The sequence below is a fragment of the Anomaloglossus baeobatrachus genome, chromosome 4 (assembly GCF_048569485.1).
Source record: "Anomaloglossus baeobatrachus isolate aAnoBae1 chromosome 4, aAnoBae1.hap1, whole genome shotgun sequence".
Taxonomy (NCBI): Eukaryota; Metazoa; Chordata; class Amphibia; order Anura; family Aromobatidae; genus Anomaloglossus; species Anomaloglossus baeobatrachus.
The window spans coordinates 73,157,427-73,177,079 of NC_134356.1; the positions used below are offsets into that span (position 1 = coordinate 73,157,427).

The window sequence follows — 19,653 nt, forward strand, 5'->3', positions numbered from 1 at the left end:
TCTTCTGGATTCTGTGGTTTTAGCGCGGCTTACACCCGTATTCCTCTCCTCGCTGTGTCCACATAGACAGCGGTGGACACTGCGTCATACCTGACTATGCCAGTCAGACCGAAACGTCTGTACTTGTGCTGGTCCTACAACTTCTTCTCAATAAAAGGCCACTATTTATATTTATCTTCAGTGTCTAGGAAATGACAGTGGACAGGTAACAGGGACACACCAAAACAAAAGGCGTGAGCGGAGACCGCAGGACTGAACTAGAGTAGACAAAGGTATATCGGCCATCTTCCAGCAGCAACCTGGGAGCTTAAGTAGGGTGTGGTGCTTTCCAACAGGCTGAAGTAGGGAGCGGAGTTCTCCAGCTGGACCGCACACACATCCATACAGCCAGACTGGGCAACACTATAGATCCACGCAACTTTCATCTTGGTGGCTGGACAGAGTCTGTGCTGCATAGAGCGTTGAGTCCCAACATCTCCATCACCAGCACTGCCTGCAGAATGAATATGACGGCACCTGGCGACAGAAGCAGAAGTCACAAGAGGAGAACCTGGAAGTGTTGTCAGAGGGATGGTCCTGCCCTCTGTGATTGCAGAGAATAGAGAATAGTGGAGAGGGGTGATAATGCCGCGCCAAAAGATCACTTGCAATGTCAGATTAACGTATCTTTATTATTGACATAGGTCTACACGTTTCAGGAGCTCTGCTCCCTTCCTCAGGACCGACAAGCATCAAAGAAACATCAAATCATGGGATTTGATGTTTCTTTGATGCTTGTCGGTCCTGAGGAAGGGAGCAGAGCTCCTGAAACGCGTAGACCTATGCCAATAATAAAGATAATTGACATTAATCTGACATTGCAAGTGATCTTTTGGCGCGGCATTATCACCCCTCTCCACTATTCTCTGTTATCTGCCATCGGGTGGCTGCAGCCTGGATCAGAGTATTATATGCGAGTAAAGGAGTTGTGACTTGCACAACCACATCTGGTGAGTTTTTACTCCCCCCCCCCTCACCCCATGTTATTGGGGTAATACCCTATCTGCGCTTTTATTTCCACAGCTCTATTTATTTGATTGCAGAGAATGACATTTCTGGAGGCCTTATGTTAACAGTTTTTGTCATAGCTTCCGCTTAACATCAGAGGAGCAGTATAAAGCAACATAGAAGTGGTGCGGCTCAAATACACATAAAATACTCTGATCTCTCAATCCACATCACAGCCACAGAGTGACAACACATACAGATACTGTATAGCATAAACCTCTCATTGTCAACAAATCATTTTTTTTTACAAAGCTGGGAATCTCATGCTCATTGATCTAAAAGGAAATGGAAAAAAATGCACCTCCCTAGCAAATAAGTCTTGTAGAGCTTGTGTATTACTCTGCTGTTTTCTTTCTCATTACAAGGCTAAGGTTGTCTTGAGTTTTTGGCTTTATAAAGAAAGGCAGTGGTGTAAAAAGATGGAGAGTGTCATAATGAATGGCAAAGATTAACCTTCTGATACTTGTATCTTTAGGGTTCACAAACGGATGAGCTGACAATCACTCAAGGTGAAAGACTGGAGGTGATTGAGGATGGAGATGTGGAGGAGTGGGTAAAGGTCAGTATGGATCTTTTTGTCAATTTCCAAGATCACTAATCTGTATTGTTACTACCAGTCATAGACCTCTCTCATACCAAGCTTTTATATTGGTGCAGAGAGGTTTCACATATTCGCAGCCCATGTTTGCTGGTAGATCGCATGTCTACCATTCTCAGTCTGTGTAGTGAAGTTCTGGGTCCCAACTGCAGAGAAGGATTAATAAGGACATTAATCAGTTACTCATTAGTCAGTCACTTGCAGTTTGTTTAGCAATGGGAGTCAAGTCGGTAAGGATGATAAATAATGACAATAGCTTTATATATCACCAACATATTCCATTAACTGCGTAATTTTGACCAGGCAATGAAAACTGCCAAGACCTTTTTATCTAGTTCACTAGCAAATTGACAGCAGGCAGTACTAAATAACAATACCTAGAAATGTGAATGACTGCCTAATTTTGATCAGACCATGAAAACTGCCAAGACCTTTTTACATGACGATATCAGACAGAACACCTTGGAGCCGGACAACGTCCCATATGAATACCTGGGCTAATGGCATTCGGTAAAGAACGCAAAGCAACAAAATGGGTTATCTTGGAGAATCTGTCAACCACTACAAAAATCACTGTATTACCAGCATAGGAGGGCAGATCGATAATAAAATCCATCTAAATATCCGTCCGTGGTTCGCTAGGAATGGACAACGGTAGCAAACACCCAGACTGACGGGAGTGTGAAGGCTTAGATTGCGCACATATGGAACATGCAGACACATAAGAGACAACATCCCTACATATCTTAGGCCACCAAAAACAACACAACAGGAGGTCTAGAGTACCCTTCACCCCTGGATGACCAACCATAACTGAATCGTGGTGCTCCCCCAAAACCTTAAGATGAAGGTTCAAAGAAACAAATGACTTTTTAGCAGGAACCCCAGATGGTGCCTCATCCTGAGCCTCAGCAATCTCAGACTCCACCTCAGTACTGACATCTGAATCCACAACACCTTTCTGCAGGATGGGCAGAAAGGTTCCTCCTGTGTTTCTCCACCCAGAAAAGACCTGGATAATGCATCCGCCTTGGTGTTTTTAGACTTAAGGTCCCGTCGCACACAACAAGATCGCTAACAAGATCGTCGCTGCGCAACCGTTTCTGTGACGCAGCAACGATCTCACCAGCGATCTCGTTATGTGTGACACCTACCAGCGATCAGGCCCCTGCTGTGAGATCGCTAGTCGTTGCCAAATGGTCCGGACCATTTTGTTCAAAGGCGATGTCCTGCTGGGCAGGACGCATCGCTGTGTTTGACACCTACCAATGACCTCCTGTACAGGTCGCTCATTGTTATACAGGTCACTGATTGTTACTGCGTCGTTGGTAAGGTCTGACTGTGTGACATCTCACCAGCGACCTCCCAGCGACTTACCAGCGATCCTTATCAGGTCGCATCGTTTTCGGGATCGTTGGTAAGTCGTTTAATGTGACCGGGGCTTTAGGGCGGTAGGTAACGGTAAAGTAAAACCTATTGAAAAACAAGTTGTATTAAGCTTGTCTCTGAGAAAGAAGCTTGGTAGACTCTAGATACAATAAGTTTTTGTGGTTGGTGATGACATCAACCAGGTGGACATGGACAGCCCCCTCCAGGAAGAGCTGCTATTCTTCAAATGCCAACTTGATGGCAAGTAATTCCCTATTCCCAATACCATAGTTACGTTCGGCTGGCGACAACTTCCTAAAAAAGAAGGCCCTAGGACAGAGTAATCCACCATTCTTCTTTTTAAAAATAAAGAAACCTGCCGCAATCGGAGAGGACGAGGGCCTAATGTGACGATCATTTCATCTTCAACTTGCTTAACTGTTTACAATAACCGTAATTTTGATCAGGGTTGCCCAAACTTTAATGTCCTGTAATCACAGCAGCATCAGCATTCAATCAGGATATCTCTTATTCTTCTACAATATAGCAATAGCAGTGATAGCTGAAGACTGATTGGTCAATAAACTAATGTAATGTAAAATGTCAGACAAGAAGAACACAGAGATAAGAGAAAGGAAAAGTCTGCATTTCAGCATAATCTGCTGAGCTCTAAAGGTAATTTTAGAAGTAAGATTCATGGCTAATTAGGTAATATCTTTGTAAATATATAGATTTACTTGTTTAAGTAGGACATTAAACTTTTCTGTAATGGTCTTTGTAGAACTTTCTGAAATGACACACTTCGTTTTGAAGGCATAAAAGTTATTATCTGAATGAGCTGAAGAGAACACCGAGTCCAGTCCTCGCAAAATGGAAATCAAATTCATTTATCTCGTAATAAGCTCTTAGGGTAACAGTCTGTACCTTTTCACATTTTCACTTAAGGCTCGAAATAAAGATGGACAAGTGGGTTATGTCCCAGAAAAGTACATTACTTACATTAACCAGAGGGTCTCAGAATCTCTAAGTGCGGGTCACATCGAAGGACTTTCGGGAGCACAGTCCCTCACTGCGATACTGGAACTGGAACGATCTGCGGACGGAGGTATGCCTAAATAATGTATTGCCCCCCCCCCACCAAATAAAGTAATTTATGAAAACACATGCAGATCTGTAGAAGTGGGGGGAAAACTTGTTAAGTTCAATAAGTGCAGGGCACTTGTGATGCAGGTGGCTTTTATCTTTAGAAGATTTCTATTAATCCCATACCTCTCAACCATCCCGGATTCAGCAGGATTGTCCCGTTTTGAGGGCTCTCTCCCACAGTTCAATGCTTTTGTCCTGGCTCCTCCTCCTCAGTACAGTGAATTAATTAACTCAAGACGTGCAGTGCATAAATTAAATTCTCATCTGTGCTGGTTTTCCGGGAGGGGCTAGAACTCATGAGCTTGTGATGAGCTCTTTGTACATAGGCAGCAGCTCTACCATTGAGCTATAGATTGACATTTTCCTTCATCTACATAGAGATGCAGTATATATCTGATTCTTTTGTTCCTATAAAACTACTATAAAGAAATGGGAAAAAAAATATTACAAACATATGTTATTTTTTTCCCCCTGCGGTCACTCACACCATGCTGTCTCTTTTCCCCTCTGCGGTCTCTCACCCTGTGCTGTCTCTTCTCCCCCCTGCAGTCTCTCACCCCACGCTGTCTCTTTTCCCCTCTGCGGTCTCTCACCCTGTGCTGTCTCTTCTCCCCCCTGCAGTCTCTCACCCCACGCTGTCTCTTTTCCCCCTGCGGTCTCCCACCCCATCCTGTCTTTTCTCCGCCTGTGGTCCCTCACCCCATGTGCTTTCGTCTCCCCTCTGGAGTCTCTCACCCTGTGCTCTCTCGTCTCCCCCCTGCGGTCTCTCACCCTGTGCTCTCTCTTCTCCCCTCTGCGGTCACTCACTTCTAGCTTTCTCTTCTTCCCCCACTGTGGTCTCTCATCCCATGCTGTCTCTTCTCCCCCCTGTGGTCTCTCACCTCGTGCTCTCTTTTCTCCCCCCTGTGGTCTCTCACCCCGTGTTCTCTCTTCTTCCCCCTTCAGTCACTCACCACGTGCTGTCCTCCCCTTGTGGTCTCTCACCCCGTGCTCTCTCTTCTCCCCCTTGTGGTCTCTCACCTCATGATGTCTCTTCTCCCTCCTATGATCTCTCACCCCTTTCGCTCTCAACTCCCCCTGTGATCTCGCACCCTGTGCTGACTCTCCTTCCCCCTGCGGTCTCTCACCCCATGCTGACTCTTCTCCCCACTGCAGTCTCTCACCCTGTGCTATCTTTCTCCCCTTGCGGTCTCTCACCCCATGCTGTCTCTCACCCCATGCTCTCTCTTCTCCCCCCTGTGTGCTGTGTGATAAGCGCAGCGTCCCAGCAATGCAGGAGATCAGTGCTGATGTCAGGTGACGACCCTGGTCTCTGGTTCCGGCAGGATTCAAAAGCCAGGAGCTAAGGACGCTGCGCACAGAGTGAGGAGAGAACGCACGGTGGAGGGGGAAGACAGTTACCTGGGCCCCATACACCATAAAGAGCTGGGGACACCATCGGGCAAACAGCGCTGAAGATGGCCCAGATAACGAGTGGGCCCCCCTGTTTGTCCAGGGCACCAGCACATATAGGGCAGGGGAGAAGACATTGCACAGGGGGCGTGGGAGAGTATGGAAGGGGGCGAGTGAGGATGAGAGGGGGCAGGGGCTGTGTCGCACTGTACCTGGTCGGCAGTAGGAAGCAAAAATGACGTCGGCTGTGATGCCCGTCAACAAGCTCCTGCCTCTGTCAACGTGACATCACAGGAAGCCGCAAAATCTTGGCAGGAATGGACACATGACCGTTCTGTGCTGGGACAGGAGCTGGCTATAACAGCAGGGCAGGTATGTAGTTGTTCTCTATCTACCTGCCCCTATATAGCCCAATTGTTAAATAAAAAAAGAATAGGCAAAATAAGCTAGATAACCCCTTTTAAGCTTTAAGTTCATTATGTATTTGATTAGGTATTTAGACAGTAGTACAGTATATAATAAGAAAACAATGTCGGGAGTGAGATGTCGGGAGTGAGATGTCGGGAGTGAGATGTCGGGAGTGAGATGTCGGGAGTGAGATGTCGGGAGTGAGATGTCGGGAGTGAGATGTCGGGAGTGAGATGTCTGATGTCGGGAGTGAGATGTCGGGAGTGAGATGTCGGGAGTGAGATGTCGGGAGTGAGATGTCGGGAGTGAGATGTCGGGAGTGAGATGTCGGGAGTGAGATGTCGGGAGTGAGATGTCGGGAGTGAGATGTCGGGAGTGAGATGTCGGGAGTGAGATGTCGGGAGTCTGATGTCGGGAGTCTGATGTCGGGAGTCTGATGTCGGGAGTCTGATGTCGGGAGTCTGATGTCGGGAGTGAGATGTCGGGAGTCTGATGTCAGACAGGATATTCTGATGTTTGACTTTGATAAATGATCATGTCCTAAAATGGACACCGTACACCACAATGTTTTCCCTTTCTGGCTCATAGGGGAGTCCTGAACGAGGCACATGTAGCAAGCTGGACCGGGTTATCTTCATTAGACTTTTTTTATTTCATTATTAATTTACTCTACTGTAAAAGTTGGCCGAATGACTAGTTACCATTCCTTCACCCGAGCTGGTTTGTAGACTTTTACCTGACATTTAGTATTACACTCTCCAGTGTCTCTCGCCAGAGCTCTTTACGACTACGAAGGTCAAAGTGAAGAAGAGCTGACTTTTCCTGAAGGAGCCATTATCCAAATTATCCGCAGGGAAGAAGGTGGAGTTGACGATGGCTTTTGGAAAGGGGAATTCAATGGCCGAGTCGGAGTCTTTCCATCACTTGTAGTGGAAGAATTAACAGGAGATGATACAGACTCTCAGCAGGTCTGTACCGAAAATATTTAAAGAATTGCCGTCATCATATTTTTTACATCAGAGATCAATGGTACTTATAAAAATATGAAATTTTGTAATGTATCATATCAGAGAAATTTTCTTCTTCCTCCTGGATTGAGCTTTTAATTCATGTGTTTAAATTCTTTATTCCTTCCTTGTTAAAGGGGTTTTCCAGGAACTGAACAAAAATTTTGAAAGAAATTATCATTAAATCATACCTTTAGTTAGATAATAATTTTGTCCATTGAAGTATTCACTATACCATAAAACAATGACCACTATTTTGTTGCAGAGTGCTAAGGTAAGGAGAGGCTGCTGATGCTGCTGTCCACCCTGTCTCTTGATCTGACTTTGCAGATACCAGAAAATAAGAAGCTACTCCAAGTGCTGTACACCCTTATCTTCTGATCTAATTCTGATATATCAGGGGTGTTGAGGTAAGAAGAGGCTGCTCATACTGCTGTCCACCCTATCTATCTGACCTAATATTTAAGATAATATGGATGCTTTAGTAAGATGTGGCTGCTCACTTTGGTGTTCATCGTGCCTTTCTTTTGTAATTCTGGAAACACCAGGAACACTTGGATAATAAGAGGCAGATCCTACTGTTGTACACCATATTTTTATGATGAAATATAGATCACCCTGGAAGATATCAGGGGTGCTGAGATTAGAATAGACTGCTCATAGTGGGCAGTGTATTCTTATATCAGCACCCCTAGTATCTCTTATTAGATCAAAATGACATGCTGGGCAGCATTGTGAGCAGTCTCTTATTACCTGAGTATTCTTTGTTTCTTCACTGTTCGATCAGAAAGACAGGGTGGTCAGCAGTGTGAGCAGTCTCTTCTTACCTCTGTATCTCTCGTATTTTCAATAAAGGATAACAATAACATCATAGATAGCAGTGTGAGCAGCCTCCCCTTCCTACAGCATCCTCCATATCTCCTGTATTAGATCTTATAGACAGGATGGAAGGAATGTGAGCTGAATCTTCTTTCTTAAGCACCACTGATATCTTCAGTATTACATCATATCGACAATCTGGCCATCAGTGTGAACAGCCTCTTTTTACCTTGGCACTCCTGGTGTTTCCAGTATTACATCAGCAAGACCGGGTACACAGCAGTGGGAACAGCCTTGTTTTATTTGAGCACCTCTGGTGTCTCCAGTATTAGGTCAGATAGACAGCAATTCGAGCAGCCTTCATATCCCTGGCATCTCCAATATTAGATGATATGGACAGGATGGACAGCATTGTGGACATTTTTTTTTTTTTTTTTTACCTGAAGACTCCTGATATCTCCAGTACTGCATCAGAAAAGACGGTTAGGACAGCAGTGTGAGCAGCCTCTTCTCACGTCAACACCCCTGCTATCTCCAGTATTAGAACAGACAGGGAGGCCAGCAGTGTGAGCAGTCTCAGCACCCCTGCTATCTTCAGTATTAGACCAGACAGGGTGGACAGCAGTGTGAGCAGCCTCTTCTCACCTCAGCACCCCTGGTATCTCCAGTATCAGACCAGACAGGGTGGACAGCAGTGTGAGCAGCCTCTTCTCACCTCAGCACCCCTGGTATCTCCAGTATCAGACCAGACAGGGTGGACAGCAGTGTGAGCAGCTCTTCTCACCTCAGCCCCCCTGGTATCTCCAGTATCAGACCAGACAGGGTGGACAGCAGTGTGAGCAGCGTCTTCTCACCTCAGAACAAGAAAGCCTGCGGAGACACCATCACATGTTTCTCAACGCTGGCAGGAAACTAGCCAGGTATTTCACCGGGAAGGAACAACCACGGGAAGGGCAGTCTCCAGTCAAGGAGACCACCTATGCCAAACATGGTATCCATCCACAGACAGCTGTTTCGGGGTATTTGCCCCTCATCAGTGTGGAGTAGGAAACTGGCTAGTGGGAGCAATGCCTAGTACAAGACTACATAAGCAAGGATGGTTGACCTTAGGGAGATCAACATCCAACACTGCGGAGACACCATCACGTGTTTCTCAACGCAGTGATTCTAGAGCAATGCCCCCTGGGAAATATTCAAAACAAGAAAGCCTGCGGACAGGGTGGACAGCAGTGTGAGCAGCCTCGTCTCACCTCAGCACCCCTGGTATCTCCAGTATCAGACCAGACAGGGTGGACAGCAGTGTGAGCAGCCTCTTCTCACCTCAGCACCCCTGGTATCTCCAGTATTAGACCAGACAGTGGACAGCAATGGGAGCAGCCTCTTCTCACCTCAGCACCCCTGGTATCTTCAGTATTAGACCAGACAGAGTGGACAGCAGTGTGAGCAGCCTTTTCTCACCTTAGTATTTTTGGTATCTCCGGTATTAGGTCAGAATATCCACTGGGCGCGCCTCTTCTTATGCATGGAGGAAGGAGCTGAACCGCACATGCACACATGGACCTGTTCTTTTAAGTGCAGGTTACAGATACTTTTTAATTCTCCAGTATTTACCTATCTAGGCAAAACAAGTGTGAGGTTACTAATTAAGAGCATTTAGGAATTTATTTATAATGACATGTCCTTATATTTCTTTTTCTTTTTCCTCTCCTTTAGAGATCTCATTCAGCAATGCCATTAATAGTGTATGTTGCCACCTAGTACTAAAAATGAAACTGCCAATCGTGGCTAGGCCCCTATTTTCCAAGGTCCTGTAACAGCCCTCTATGTTATGTACAGCTTTAGTTCTGGGATACAATGGAAACATAAAGGGCAGAAAATGTTTTATCTTGTAATACTTACATCTACCACAAGGTGGCTTGGAGTATTGTCCTGCCAGAGTGTTAGATTCACCGTACAGAGAAGTGCTGAATGTTAGGACAGAATGTTTGTACATGCGGTGACCATCTCCATGTAAGAGCAGAAGACTTAGCACATTGTACAGAGTAGAACAAGCGAGGATAGCGAATGGTAAAAGTGCATTATAGGTTGGCAGAGCTCTGCTCCAGCCCGTGTTATGTTTCTTTCTTTTTGTCCAGTGTGGTCATATTCTGCTCCTTCTTTTTTGGCAGGATTTACCGTCTCCGGCCCCGCCGCCTTTCTTGCCTCCCATGCACTCTCCACTCTCCAGCCAAAGACTCTCTACAAATGGCACAGGTATTTTATTATTTTAGAGCAGCATGTAACACTGGAAATATGGTGCCCAAACGTTGCTCCATCAAGCTGCTGTTTTATGTTTTGGGGATGTTTATTAAGGGCACATTGCACTGTGGGTCCTCTAACAGAATATACAGTGTGTCCACCCATATCCTGTCCACCACCATTAACTTGAGAATGGCGGCAGCTATAGGCATAGAAGTGGTGTCTAGGTATAGTAAAGTAGCCATGCGCTACGCAATGAAACCACCTATAGCGCCACCTGGTGGAAAACAACAGAGTTAGCATTTTTATCTCAAACGGAACGAGATAGAGAAAAAAAGTGAATTAAAAAATTGCAGGGCATCATCAATTCTTCAATACGAATCGACACCTTGCATACAGAAATGCTATGATATGAAACCCATGACTCCCCAAAACATTGAATGCTGGTCACGCATATGGCGCTCATTTAACTTTGATGCTCAAAGTGGCCACCGTCAGCTGCAATGCACATCTGGACTCTGCACAGCATACTGTATCTTGCTGCACGTTGTGCAATATGGTAGGTGACACGTTTGCACACGCATCTGTAATACGTCGTCGTAGATCCTGCAATGTTGGTGGAGGGGTCGCATACACCTGCTGTTTGATGTGACCTGACAGAAAGAAGTCCAATGGGGTCAGGTCAGGTGAGTGTGGAGGCCACTCCACGCAACCACCATACCCAATGACTTGTAGGAAGGTTTCCATGAGGTATCTTTTCACGTCCGCAGCCTTGTGAGTTTTACACATTCTAATCATAGCATTTCTGTATGCAAGGTGTCGATTCGTATTGAATTGATGATGCCCTACAACTTTGTAATTCACTTTTTTTCTCTATCTCGTTCCGTTTTTTAAATAAAATTGCTAACTCCGTTGTTTTCCACCAGATGGCGCTATAGGTGGTTTCATTGTGTAGCACATGGATACTTTACTATACCTAGACACCACTTCTATGCCTATAGCTGCCGCCATTCTCAAGTTAATGGCGGTGGACAGGATATGGGTGGACACACTGTATTTAGAGGTATTATGAAGGCTGCATAATGGGGGCACTATAAGGTTGTCCCTATCATGGAGGCACCGTTGCGGAATTTTATGCTTTTTATAAGGGTTCGGTGACTGGCACTGTTGTGAGAGAAGGAAATACTGCAGCACACACACAACGCTGTATACATGCCTCTTTTGTTTATTACTATTGTTAAAGTAAGGAAAGAGTTAAAAAACTTAAAACCTGCCAAAACCTGTTTATAGGGGATGAGAGTCCACTCTTTGGACAAAGAGCTGCTAGGGGGCATTTGGCAGTGTCTGCATCCACTATGCAGTTATGTATTCTACTGTTTGCCTATCCTGTAAGAAACACCTACATTTATGCGTGGTACATCTATATTTCTGAAGACTAGAAAAGAGATGCGGCTCATTAAAATTTTGGAGAGCTTTGGAGATCACATGCCTGTGTATTTCTTTAATTCTCACTGATGCCATAGGTAGTGGTTCAGCTCAGGGGGGCGAAACATCTGAATGGGCCCCTAACCTGGTAACAACTGTAGTATACCCATCTTCATTTTGTAGTAAAGCTCTGGCTTTGGGATGTTGTCTGCAATGGGAGTAAAGAAATACACATGAAAAGAGCAAGATGGGTATTTAGGTACCTGGTCTGGTGTCCTTAGAAAGGAGGGGTATGGACTTCTCCAAGTAAGGTTTTTTTTGTGAGGTCTAAATTATTGGTGTGCTCTGAAGAGTGCATCAATTTAGGATTCTGGTCAGGTTTGTATGGAGATCCGCATTAAGAGTCTTTATAAAATGGGTCTAATTTGGGGTTTGTAATAGAGGTCTGTGTTGGGTCCTCGGAAATACATATTTTGGGATTTTGGTGGTATTGTATATTTTCTTACCGGGTCTGAACTGTGAGGTGTAATTAAAAAGCTCTTGTATATACTAAGTTAGGTGTTTCCCATATGATATTGGTGGCACATAATGCCAAAAATGTTCAACTTCCTTATTCTCAATGAAGAACCCTTTCATAAGTTGGCAAGCATGCTTAAAATATCCTCACAATTGGCTGCTCCTGTTCAAGAGATGATGTGTGTACCAAATGAAGCCCCCGAGCTCCTGGTTGGAGAGTTTGTGCAGTGGGCTCTCAACACCTAGTCTTTACATTTTAGAAGGGCTTTTTTCGTTTGGTGGGAGGCAGATCCCTCGCTGGTTCTCTGGGACGTTTCACAGGGAGCCGGTGTATACAGTGTATTCCTGGCAGAGTAATGTCTGGCTTTCTATCTGTTTACAGACTCCAGACAGAACGGATCGGGGAGCGCGCACAGCTCTCCAGATTTTGCAGCCACACGCCTGAGACCAGTAAGTGTCTTCATGAATGGATATAGAGACTTTCTAGCTTACATCCTCTGCTCTGCCTCCTCCTATCCATCTGTCTGTCCATGTGTGCCTCCTATAGCCTCTATTAAGGTATTGGAGGGCAAAAGGTTTCGTGTGTAACTATATCCTCAGGGATCCTAGGTGATCAAAACTGGGAGTTCAGCCATCGGCACCATTACTGAGTAGCTGATTCAAGGGACTGTGGCACCATCACCTTATTATTTATGGGACCGCGCCATGCATGTGGCAGTGGTTGTTTTACGTTGATGGTCTATCCTTAGGATAGGTAATCAATGCCTGATCGTCCAGTCCGAAACCCAGCACCCCCACTGATCAGCTGTTCTCAGTGCTAGTGGCGGCATTAGGCGGCCGGAAATGCTCAGTTCCGAAGCTGCTCTATCAACCGGTAGCGGATGTGCTATCAGAAGACTGGACAGCTCTGGATCTGTTGATGACTTATCCTAATTATAGGCCATCATCGAAAACGACCACTGCCAGGAGGATGATGTCGTACCCCTGAGTTATTGCAAGTTCTCTGACATCCATTTAACAGCCTAAGGTGGCCACACACATGAGGCGACTAAATGGAGATGTGCGCAGGCATGTGCGTCTAATGGCCGCGAAAATTCATAAATAAAAAGTATGCAGATTGCCTCTTCAGAGAGGACGAGGACTCAAACTCTAGTTTCACCTATTGGAAGTAGCAATCCTAACAGGCTATATTGACCCTTTAACAAGCCTTGCTACACGACTTAGAATAAAAGCCAAACCAGACACTTCGTTTGCAAATATGATGTTTCGGGGCATTGCCCTTCATCAGTGTAAGGCATGGCTCATAGGCCTCCTCACTAGTGATGAGCGAGCATTACCATGCTCAGGTGCTAGGTACTCGAGACAAACAGGTTCGATTCTCTGACGGGCGAAATCCATGTACCCGAGTGTAATAGAAGTCAATGGGAAACTTGAGCATTTTTTGGAAGATCTGGAAAAATGCTCAAGTTTCTCATTGCCGTCCGACCTACTTGTTTCAAGTACCGAATACCCAAGCATGGTAGTGCTTGCTCATCACTAGTTACGAGTACTGAGCACCTGAGCATGGTAGTGCCCTCTCATCACTAGTTACGATTACTGAGCACCCGAGCATGGTAGTGCCCGCTCATCACTAGTTACGAGTACTGAGCACCTGAGCATGGTAGTGCCCGCTCATCACTAGTTACGAGTACAGAGCCCCCAAGCATGGTAGTGCCTGCTCATCACTAGTTACAAATACAGAGCCCCCGAGCATGGTAGTGCCCGCTCATCACTAGTTACGAGTACAGAGCCCCCGAGCATGGTAGTGCTCGCTCATCACTAGTTACGATTACTGAGCACCTGAGCATGGTAGTGCCCGCTCATCACTAGTTACAAATACAGAGCCCCCGAGCATGGTAGTGCCCGCTCATCACTAGTTACGAGTACTGAGCACCTGAGCATGGTAGTGCCCGCTCATCTCTAGTTACGATTACTGAGCACTCGAGCATGGTAGTGCTCGCTCATCACTAGTTACGAGTACTGAGCACCCGAGCATGGTAGTGCTCACTCATCACTAGTTACGAGTACTGAGCACCCGAGCATGGTAGTGCTCGCTCATCACTAGTTACGAGTACTTAGCACCCGAGCATGGTAGTGCTCGCTCATCACTAGTTACGAGTACAGAGCCCCCGAGCATGGTAGTGCCTGCTCATCACTAGTTACAAATACAGAGCCCCTGAGCATGGTAGTGCCCGCTCATCACTAGTTACGAGTACAGAGCCACCGAGCATGGTAGTGCTCGCTCATCACTAGTTACGAGTACTGAGCACCTGAGCATGGTAGTGCCCGCTCATCTCTAGTTACGATTACTGAGCACTCGAGCATGGTAGTGCTCGCTTATCACTAGTTACGAGTACTTAGCACCCGAGCATGGTAGTGCTCGCTCATCACTATTTATGAGAACCAAGCATCCGAGCATGGTAGTGCTCGCTCATCACTACTCGTCCCAGGCATGCTAGATATGTTGCTATCCACAACAAGATACTTGGGCTCTCTGCCCCTATTACATGCTGTTAACAGATTCCCTTTAATGGAGACCTGCCCTTTGAGTTGCATTATTTTACATCTTTTTCACTTTGCAGATGCGGGCAGCGCCACCACCCCCAACAAAAGGAAGTGAGAGTGCATCATCAGATCACTAATGTCTGGAGAACAGCGGCGCCTGCATGTTTTATTAATTTCTGCCGGACAATCTCATTGCTCTCGTTCACAAGATGCTGATTGGATGCAGTTACATGCACAGTACATGGACCTAATCACAAACCGGAAAGAACCTAATCTAGATTACCAAAGAGACTGATGATTCCTGTAGGGGGCAGTATTCCACAAAACCTGATATTTAATGCATTGCTGTAATGAACTTTCTTTTTATCATGCAATCTTTGCACTTTTCGTATATGGTAAGGGATTGTATTATACATTTTTTTTGCATTGTTTTGATATTTATTGTACTTTAAGGGCTTTGTTTAAAGACTGAAAAATCATAAAATAAAGCTGCTTCATGGGACGGCAATAATCCGCGATTTTTTTTTATTGATTGTGACATAGAAAAATGCGTAATTTTACATATGTATTACATTACTATGTTTCAGCTAGTGTTCTAAATACAGAGCTAAATTCACACATTACAGGCCTCAGAGCTGAAATCGCCCAGAATTCCTTGCTAGCTTAACATATAAAACCCATTCTGGTGATTTACATTTTGGTAAATATTATCTTGCACTGTATGATAATCACACATAGGCCAAATTAAAGGTATCCATAGATATCCAGTAACTTTCAGACAACTTTGTGGTCTGTCCGCCATTCTTCCTGACCTCCCCTACTTCTCCCCCTCCCAATTTTCAAGCATGCTCAGTTTATCCAAGAGTGCATTGGGGAGTGATCTAGATATTTCATTTGAGAACAAGGGATCAGTCACATTGAAATTTGGCAGGTTATGGATGAAATTAAGTTTAGCCAAAAATGAAATTATGAGCACATCAGAAAATTACATATTTTGTATATTACACTTATGTATTTATTGCATGTATTTAATTAAAAAATGAAAAATTTCACTATGGCCACTGTGGCTTTTTGAGACTTTCAGGAACAGATTTCAGCAGGCTCATTATCATCAGAGACAGGATTATTATGACAGGTAATAGCTCTATACATCGGTGATAGCACAGGATCCAGAATTCACAATAGACAAAATAACAACTGATCCTGCTCCCCCTCCCTTCACAATAACCTTTGCACACGCATGACTGAGACACTGATTTAACTTAATAGACTGTGTGGTGTTGTTTCAATACAATCAGTGTTTTATCAGCAGGAGGTTATGACTGACGGACTAGCTGCTCTCATGCCTCCTGGTGAAACCATGCCCTCAGCATAGAAAGATGTCAATCAGTGGTGTGGGCGGGGTTAGCTTATTGAGCACCACAAAAATCTGACTGCATCACAACCGCTGCATCTAGCATAGTAAGTGACACATTGCTGGAATTGGGGTCTCTGCCTCTACATTATACTGCTTTTAGATGAAGTACCAAAAACCTGGTGACAGAGTCCCTTTTAAGAGATTCTGCAAGGATCAAAACTAAAGTTAGGAGACCTGTAGACTTATTCATACATAGTAGTGTGTACAGTTTTAGCAGAAGAAGAAGAAACATGAGTTTTGGCTATTACATTTCTGTAAGTCCCCAAAAGATAGTCCTTAATGCTGACGTTCCTTCCTATGGACACTACAAATGTACCTGGGAGGGTTGTGGAGCACCTGCGGCTGAGAGACAAGTGCACTTTAGCATTTGGGAGCACTCTCCGGGCACTTGTAGAAGCGAGATGCAGTAGAGTAACATCTAACCGCACTCTGCCATACATGTACCTCAGTCAGCGTGTGCGTGTATGGAGTGGGCACAGCTCCATACCTGGTAGATCCCGGCTGTAATACATAGGCAGCACCACTCATACCAGCAGCGATTGGCGCCCTCCATAATTGCTTCTGTTTTACTATCACTGACTGTGGTATTTAGATGTTGTCACCAATGTGCATGCTTGCCAGCCTGGCCCACTTCCCTCTTGTGACACAATCACGGGGGACCAATGGGTTGCTGAAGGCCTGCAATATGTTGCATGCACCCCAAATTAATATCAATAAAAAATGTCAGCTTGATACGCAAAAACACCAAGCCCTTACACAGCCCCATCGGCTGAAAAATAGAACGTTATAAGCCTAAGATTTTTTTTTCTTTCTTACAAATTTCTTAATTTTTCTTCACTACTAAAATAAAAAAAAAACTATACAAGATTGTTATCTCTGTGCTTGTACTGACCTGGGGAACCATGATTCATTTTTACCGCACGAGAAACACTGCAATTCTGTTGTGTTTTGTTTTAAATTTCACCCTACATAGAATTGTTTTCCCATTTTTCAGTACATCATGAATACTGTCATTTAAAAATACAAGAAAAATAAGAAAGTTAATTGTAGTAAGAAGCCGCTCATATTTATCCTGCACTCTACGCTGAGCCCCTTACACCAGGCATTACATGTATATTTCTGAAAAATGTGATTCAGACAAAATTTCTGATGCAAAAATCACTGTAATGAGGCAAAGGGAGTCACTTCGAACTCTTGTCTGGCCTTTGGTTCTGCGGTGTCCATCTTTTTACATGTCTTTTTAAGCAAACACAAAATTTCATTCAAGCAACAGTTTGCTGCCTCATTAGTGAATGGATCTGTCGGGGGTTTTACCTCAATCACATATTTTGGAGTTGTAGATGGAAACAGAAATATATGGGGCTTCCACGTTACTGATAGCACAAAGGATCTGGTAAAGCACTATGGCTGTCTCCTAAAAAGAGATCCAGCAAAATCTGCACTCCCAAATCCAAATGCCCCCCTCCCTTATGAGCACCACAATGTGCCTAAACCACAGTTAACATCCACATGTTTGGGATTGTTGTAGTGAGGATACCTGCTTAATTTATAGTGTGTGTGTCTACAGAAGCACAAGCTGGTCACAATATACAGGCACTACAATGTATTGGGCATTACAACGGCTTATTTGCAATTTTTAGTTTTGCAGCATTCACTGTGTTTGACTCCGTGGGTCTTTTCGAGAGACAAAATTGTTAGTACAACCATACATGAATTCCCAGAGGAGTGTAATTTCCAAAATGTGGTCACTTGATGGTGTTTCTGCTTTTTTGGCTCTTAGGGGCTCTGCACATGGAGTCCCGAAACCATTCTTAGAAAATCTGTGCTCCAAACATCAAATGGCTCCCCTTCCCTCCTGAGCCCTGCCGTGTAGCCAAACAGTACTGTGCAGTCACCTGTGGGGTATTGCCACATTCAGGAGAAATTGTGTAACACATTATGGGGCCTTTTTTTTTTTACCCATTTCCCTTGTGAAAATTAAAAATCTAGGGCTAAAAATCATTTAGTGGTAAAAATGTAATTATTTTTTCTTCACTGCCCAATAGTATAAAGTTTTGTGACACATCTGTGCTGTCAATATACTCACTGTACCCCCTAGATGAATTCACTGAGGGGAGTATTTTTTATAAATGGGGTCACTTGTGGGGAATTTCTACTGTTCTTGCACCTCAGGGGCTCTGCCAATGTGACCCGCAAACCATTCCAGAAAAGTCCAATATGGTGCTCCTTCCCATCTCAGCATTGCACTGTACCACAAAAGTACTTCCTGCTTACAAGGAGGGTATTGGCGCACTCAGAAAAATTGACGTAAAAAACAGTGTGGTCCATTTTTTCTTATTATCCTTTATAAAAAATAAAATCTTGTGGCTAAAACAACATTTTAGTGAAAAATATGTAATTATTCTTTCTTCACCCAATTGTATAAAATTCTATGGCACGCCTGTGGTGTCAATATGCTCACTGCACCCCTAGATGAGTTCATTAAGAGATGTACTTTAAAAATGAGGTCATTTGTGGGGAGTTTCCACTGTTTAGGCACATCAAGAGCTCTCCAAATTAGACATTGTGTCCGCAATCTATTTCAGCCTATTTTGCGCTCTAAAATTCAAATAAGCGCTCCTTCCCTTCTGAGCCCTGCCGTGTGCCCAAACAGTAGTTTTCCACCACATATAGGGCTTCCCAGTACTCAGACGAAATTGTATAACAGATTGTGTGGTGAATTTTCTCCTGTTACCCTTATGAAAGTGAAAAAATTGGGGCTAAAGCAATATTTTCATTGGACAAAGTAAAGTTTTCATTTTTTCCTTCAACATTAGGTGCTTCATAGGAACAAAAGTAAAGTGTTAATACACTTCTTGGATGTGGTTTTGAGCACTTTGAGGGGTGTAGTTTTTAGAATGGTGTCACTTTTGGTTATTTTCTATCACCTCGGCCTCACAAAGCCACTTCACATGTGATGTGATCCCTAAAAAAAATTGGTTTAACAAATTTAGTTGGAAAAATGAGAAATTGCTGATAAACATTTACCCCTTCTAACTTCCAAAAAAACTATTTTTCAAAAATGGTGCTTATGTAAATTAGACATGTGGCAAATGTTATTTATTAATGATTTTGTGTGATCTAACTATCCGGTTTTAGGGCACAAAAATTAAAAGTTTGAAACTTGCAAAATGTTCAAATTTTTTGTCAAATTTTCAATATTTTCATAAATGAATGCAAATCCTATCGGTAAAATTTACCACTAACAAAGTACAACTTGTCACGATAAAACGTTCATAGTATCACTGGAGAATATTGAAGCGTTCCAGAGTTTATTACCTTATAAAATGACACTGGTCAGAATTGTAAAATTTGGCCTGGTCAGGTAGGGGAAAACAGGCTTGGAGGTGATGGGTGTGGAGACACGGGGTCACTGGGTGCTCTTGTCTGCTGGCCCGGTCATCTTTAGAAAGACCTCATGGACCAGGGCTCCCAACTGAACGCCCGAACTCCTTACCCATTGTCAGAACACTACTCAGACAACACAGGGTGCAGGAACCACAATAATTAGACTTTATTGGATCCCCAACAGTCAAAGGCATATAACACAAAACCATGCAAATCACACAAGTCTCAGCCTTCTGCTGGCTCACCAGGGATTAGAATATTTGTGCTTTCGGAGCTTCCAGGGCCACATACCCCAAACCAGCAGCACCCTGCTTTTGGCAGGCACCCACTGGGACCAGGAT

General features: G+C 44.3%; 1 protein-coding gene across 1 annotated transcript in view; it reads left to right on the plus strand.

Moving 5' to 3' along the window:
* The window catches only part of FCHSD1 (FCH and double SH3 domains 1), a 231,530-nt gene extending 215,970 nt beyond the window's left edge, over window positions 1–15,560 (plus strand). Inside the window, exons 15-20 of the mRNA XM_075344397.1 lie at window positions 1,523–1,606; window positions 3,959–4,118; window positions 6,722–6,927; window positions 9,954–10,038; window positions 12,347–12,414; window positions 14,586–15,560. Of these exons, the coding sequence (XP_075200512.1) occupies window positions 1,523–1,606; window positions 3,959–4,118; window positions 6,722–6,927; window positions 9,954–10,038; window positions 12,347–12,414; window positions 14,586–14,645 (663 nt within the window). The 3' untranslated portion in view covers window positions 14,646–15,560. The remainder of the gene's footprint in view (window positions 1–1,522; window positions 1,607–3,958; window positions 4,119–6,721; window positions 6,928–9,953; window positions 10,039–12,346; window positions 12,415–14,585) is intronic.
* The last annotated feature ends 4,093 nt before the right edge of the window (window positions 15,561–19,653 follow it).